General features: G+C 38.9%; 1 protein-coding gene across 1 annotated transcript in view; it reads right to left on the bottom strand.

The window, feature by feature from the left end:
- Positions 1-694: 694 nt before the first annotated feature.
- pan2 (poly(A) specific ribonuclease subunit PAN2) overlaps positions 695-6119 on the bottom strand; it is a 32879-nt gene continuing 27454 nt past the window's right edge. The window contains exons 23-25 of the mRNA XM_083974898.1: positions 4212-4391; positions 4029-4122; positions 695-1178 (exon numbers count right to left, since the gene is read on the bottom strand). Of these exons, the coding sequence (XP_083831024.1) occupies positions 958-1178; positions 4029-4122; positions 4212-4391 (495 nt within the window). The 3' untranslated portion in view covers positions 695-957. The remainder of the gene's footprint in view (positions 1179-4028; positions 4123-4211; positions 4392-6119) is intronic.

Here is a 6119-nt window from a genome sequence, read left to right as displayed (position 1 = left end):
GGCTTAGTTGGAGGATTTAATACAAAATAAACCCATTAAGAAAAGTCCAATCGCTTCATTCAGAGATTTTACTTTGAAGTTCCTGTGAATAAAATCACCACTCATCACAAAACTGTACACATCTTTTACTACTTTGTTCTTTTTGTTTCTTTCATTGATGTCTGCTGCTGCTGCTGATGCTGCGATACGGGAAACGTAATAAAGTAAGCGGGCATCTCTGTGTTCATAATAATAATACTGAAGCTGATTTAATCTCATATCTGTTATTAATAACATCAATAGTAATAATCGTTTGATTGTTCACAAATCCAGAAACTTCAGAGAAGCCACAAATGAATTCACACTGATAAGAGCTTCGTGTTCGGAGAAGTGTGAGGTATGTGTGTGTGTGTGTGTGTGTGAAGTGTGTTTTCACTGCAACCAGATCTTATCAGACTTGTCAGGAAAGTTAACAGGTGAATGTGAAACTTAAACTCACAGACGCTTCAGAGGGGAAGATCGACAGCGACTTCACAGAATCGTTTTCTGTGAAAAGACGCCGCTCGCTTATTTAGTCATGTTGAATACAATTCCCACTTCCTGAAATGAACATGAAGTGTCTCCCACAGCTTGTGTCAATCATTTATTCATTCATTTATTTACATGCATCAAAAAACACACAGATTTTTCCTTCATCATCTTTTTTTTCTTTCTTTTTTTTGTTACAAAATGCTTCAAAATGATAAAAAAAAAGACAATAGTTTCCTCTGAAAAAGAACTGTGACATGATTAAAACACTGAGGTCTCTGACTGTGCAGGCGCTGTCCGTTAACACTGCACACGATGCAAAAATAAATGCAAATATGTAGAAAATCCCACAGCCAGTGAAGGCGGCCGAGGGCGTGGAGCGGTTTGGAGCATCACAGCCCCGTCACAGAGGGAAACACGGCGGCGGCTGCAGAGGGAACGACAGTGATTTCAGCGGTAGGTCGAACTCTTCGGGCTGCCTTGACCGTCGCCCGTGTCCGTGTCCGGTACTTTCCAGTCCAGCTGGCGTCCCTTCTCGTAGAGCCCCTTCAGGATCTTCCGCACCTCGTCGTTCCCGCCGCCGCGGCTCAGCTCCAGGTACTTCCTGTAGAGCTGCAGAGCCGTGCGCGCGTCCTCGATACTGTCGTGCGTTTCCCCCTGGATGTTGAGGTCTGTGAATAAAAAAATTAAATTAAAAACAGTTATAAAGGGTTAATAAATAAGTTTTAAGCTTCTTTCTTCTCCTTTTAGCACAATTTGTGGATTAAATGTATGTTTTTTCTTTCCTTTTCATATGCATATTAGAGTAAAGTAAAAAAAATTAACTAACAGATATCACCATGAAACTTCCCAAGTTTATCACTTACATTAAGAAAAATATTTTTTGTATTACAAGTTTTTTCAAATGTTATGTTTAAATATGTAAATGAGGCAATATCTGATATATAATATCTATGCACTAATTTTCATACATTTCGAGAACCGAAATCTGAAAAATGGATAAAGGCCCTTTTAAAAATTCTTGTTTTATTTTGTTGACACATTACAGTCAGAAGTTTTTACAAAAGGGATTTTGGATATCTCTTTTTATCACTCTGTAAATGAGAAAATACTGACACCAGCCCTAAAAAGTCTAATTTCGCCATGTTTTTAGGAATAAAATGTTGTATAAATCAGGCTGTGAATGATATATCAACAATCCCCTCTGTAAAAACCTTCAGAATATAGACAGGAATAAAACTGGAAGGTTTGGTGTCTGTAAGTGCTGCTGAAGTGGAGATTTCTAGCTCAGAGTCTGAGTCTGAAAAACTCATTTTGAGAAAACGGCCTTTAAAGACTTGTGCTGTAAAATTCCATAGATTGCTAATGTAAATTATACTTTTACGATTGGTTGCGGATATTGAGATGACAATTTTTGGAGCCTACATCATTGTTCAGGAGAGAGAGAGCTTTACAATGATACCTGACATGACATGGGTCAGACAACAGGCACAGCACAGTATGTCACAGTAGCATGTTAACTTTTGGATAAAATTTATGTTTTTTCTTTCCTTTTCTCCTGTTTTTATGTTTTTAATGAGCGCTTTTGTCGTTTTTCTTTACATATACCAAACAAAATCGATCAATCACAAAAGAAAGATAATAAAAAGTTGGTCTCAAGAATATACGGAAGTATACAAGCTTCCAAGAATCACTCTACGTTATCCATTAAACAAAAATGGGAGAAGGAGTCAGAAACACAAATATCAGAAGAGACCTGGATAGAAATATGTGAGACACAAGCGACCACTGCAAATTCGAGATCTTTAAGAGAGTTCGGCTGGAAGAATGTAGTGAGATTTTTCATAACTCCTAAATTAACAGCACTACGAACAGGCACACAGAGCCGAGGCTTTTGTTGGAGACAATGTGGAACCCCTATGGCTAACCATTTTCATGTTTTTTGGGCCTGTCCGAAAATCCAGTTATTTTGGAAGGAGGTGTCAACCGAGATAAATAAAATAATAGGGGTGGATTTAGATTTTTCTTTTGTTATTTTATATCTCGGTAAAATTCCAAAAACAGTCTTGCATAAGGACAGGTACTTGTTGAAGATTCTTCTGGCAAGTGGTAGGAAAGCCATAACCAGAAAGTGGTTGCAACTACTAGATCCTCCAACACTGATCCAGTGGCACGGGATTATTCACGAAATTTACTGTATGGAGAGACCTACTTTTGTTTTAAGACTTCAGTTGGAGAAGTGTATGAAACGCTGGGAAAAATGGATTGAATAGTGTGACATTTGACTATGATGTATGTGTATGTATGTATGTGTAATAGAATATTTTGTTTTTAACTGTACCACCCATGATGATCTCATGTTCTTTGTTCATGTACGTAGATAAATAAAAAGTAAAAAAAAAAAAAAAAATCGATCAATCAGAGTCAGAAAAATAGAAGACGACTCAATGGAAACATCGACAATCAGGGGGACAAACAGTCATTGTGGTTCCTGCGGAGGCTTTTCCACCGTTAAACACGGATTAAAACTTTGACGCTGCCACAGAAACACAACTGCACATTTGAATTGTTCCTGCAGCGTCGTGGGAGTGGACGGACCACAGAGGTCACTATTCAAACCAGGGGTGAAAGAAAACTGAGTCAGATCAGTGATCAATGGACAAACTGATGTTTGACCAGACTTTCTGTCCTCGGATTTCTGACTTTAAAGGGATAGTTCAACATTTTGGCAAATTGGCCCATTGCCATAATCCCTATAGTCATAGCAGTAGGTTCGTTACCTTTAATTGTCGGTGCAAGCTATTTTTAGAACGGGGGAGCAGAGCCGCGAGCTGCTCAGAGCTACGCTACGGAGGCTAATGGGATTTCTTGGTTTCCCTCATCAAACTCATCAAATACACAATCCAACAACTCCACAACGCTCTGGTGGACAAGTTGTGACCTGCACATTCACCACGCTATGAGATAATAACAAAATGTTACCAGACAGAGTTGTTTTAGAGGTAAATTCATGCAAAACCACTGATACATGTTCCCATCGGAGGCAGTTTCAGCAAGTAGTCTCTGTATTTCCCTCTAAAACAACTCTGTCTGGTAACGTTGTGTTATTATCTCATAGCGTGGTGAATGTGCAGGTCACAACTTGTCCACCAGAGTGTTGTGGAGTTGTTGGATTGTGTATTTGATGAGTTTGATGAGAAAAAAACTAAGAAATCCCATGAGCCTCCGTAGCGTAGCTCTGAGCAGCTCGCCGCTCTGCTCCGCCGTTCTAAAAATAGCTTGCACCGACAATTAAAGGTAACGAACCTACTGCTATGACTATAGGGATTATGGCAATGGGCCAATTTGCCAAAATGTTGAACTATCCCTTTAACATTTGAAGAAAGACTCATTTATTGTCTGTTTCTTCTTTTCACTTCAAATGTGAATAAAAAAAAGATGGTGTTTGCTCAAGCCTTTGTGTCTAACCGAGTCTGCAGCTTGTTCACTTCACTCTTTCTTAGGTTTTTACTTGGACTCACCTAAAAAGTACCAGGCGAGGAACCTCAGAGAGATCATCCTCTTGCGGGGCAGGTGGAACAGGTAGACGGTGTCCACGACTTGGTCTTTGAGAACCTTAAAAACAACAGAAACAAAAAGTCGAGTCGTTGCTGCTCAGAAAGAAAAACAAAACAAAAATTTTCTGAGTTGTTCATTGAACGTACCAACAGATTAATGACCCTGAAGTCTTTCTGCAGGCCGTGGCCCACGAAGCGAACTCCCGTGTCGATGAGGAAACGCAGCTTCAGGTAGGTCGACTTCAGCGTGGTCAGATGTTTGGAGGAAATCTTTGCATCCAGGTCTCCGGGTTTGATGCCAGAATATTGAGTCAGGTAGTCGACGACCTGGAGGAGCAGACGGACGGTTGAATTATGAAGGATGAAGACGGTTAGAAACCAAAAGGAGGTTTGAAGAAGAGCTCGATAAAATATTCTTTTTGTGAATAAACCTCCACGTTGCCCTGTTTTCTACTGTTCGGACGACTTTAAAACAGATGTTCCTCTCTGTAGTTGGAGTCAAATGTCAATGTAATGATCTGAAGACCTGTACAAATATATTCGGTAACACTTTATAATAAGTAGTATACACTATTAAGCATTAGTTAAGCATTAATAAATACTGATTTCTTCATTTATAACGCATGAATACTCATTAGTATGTAGTTTATAAATACAGTTAGTGGTTATCAATGATGAGTAAAACATTTTTAACTGTTTATAAACTACATATTAATGAGTATTCATGTGTTATAAATGATGAATTCAGTATTGAATGCTTAACTAATGCTTAATAGTGTTTTACCATATTCCACAAGAAATAACAATTTGAACTTATGACAAAAGTAATTAATGACTCACAAAATCTTTTTTATGAATGCAAAATGTCAGATTGAAACTTTGGGTGTTTGTTTTGTTGTGACTGACAGATTTCAGAATAATTACGGTATAGGTAATAGAAGATGTGTCTTGTGTCTTGTCCCTGCTGCTTTCCAACCAAGGATAAAGAAAGTTTTGTGTTTTGGTTTGTTTATTGGGAAACATTGTGAAATTACCTCGACTGGAACAAATAAAGAAATGAAAATGAAATGAAAAATTCTTCTATATTATTAGTGTAATGACAATGCAGGTCACATGATACAGGAAGTGATGGGGACATGTGTCCTCCAAGGATTAAAATATGGTCAAGTGTATAAGAGCAGAAGCATTCATCTAGACACAGAGATCCAGATGTTCTGTGTTGTAGCTACCAGATGTTTCTTCCTTCACTCGACTAAGTGGCTCATTTATCTCAGACAAACTTATTAAAATAATAATGTGATTTAAGCTAATTTAAACTGAGCTCTGGCTCCTTCAACATCATATTATACAAGTGTTTTTAAAAATCTCCCAGTAAACCTATTAACACATAGCCTAGAAATCTAGCTGCACCTTAGCAGCAGCAAATATATTTGCTCCGTAGGTGGGTCTAGAAACGAGCCATAGGAACTTTTTGAGTCTCGAACACCGTTTGTGTTCACCAATCACAGCGTTGGGCGGGCTTAACGCCATGACGACATACTTGCGACCATGAAAAACATGACCAGATGGCTTTGGCAAAGGAATCATTTGAATCGGCGTTGGCATCAACTTTGAAAGAATTAAACTTGTCATTTTCTTTAAAGGTTGAGCAAGAAACGGCACTGAAGTCGTTCATTTCGAAGAAGGATGTATTTGGTGTTTTGCCGACAGGATATGGGAAAAGTTTAATCTACCGACGTCATCCTGCTCTTTGCTCTGATTGGTCGTAGCGCTACCCTATTGGTGCAGAGGCAGTTTGAAAGACAGCCTTCATCCCGCCCCCTGGATTGAGCCGAGGTCTACCGGTCGTTTCCAGACTATACATTTTAGTGATATAGTCTGGCTTGTCAGGCTAATTAACACAGTCTGTAACTGTGCAAACAGCATCATCTGACAAATTGTAAAGTCATTGTGCTCCGTGGTGAGTTTAAGGCCCCTGTGTAAAATGCACAAGCACACAAGATGGAGAAACTGCAAAATATCCATAAGTGTTACTGTTTTTGAGCGACTGCACTT

Source organism: Trachurus trachurus, assembly GCF_905171665.1.
Source record: "Trachurus trachurus genome assembly, chromosome: 7".
NCBI classification, from domain to species: Eukaryota; Metazoa; Chordata; class Actinopteri; order Carangiformes; family Carangidae; genus Trachurus; species Trachurus trachurus.
The sequence above is the reverse complement of the archived record's forward strand: the minus strand, read 5'-3'. Positions and strand labels throughout refer to the sequence as shown.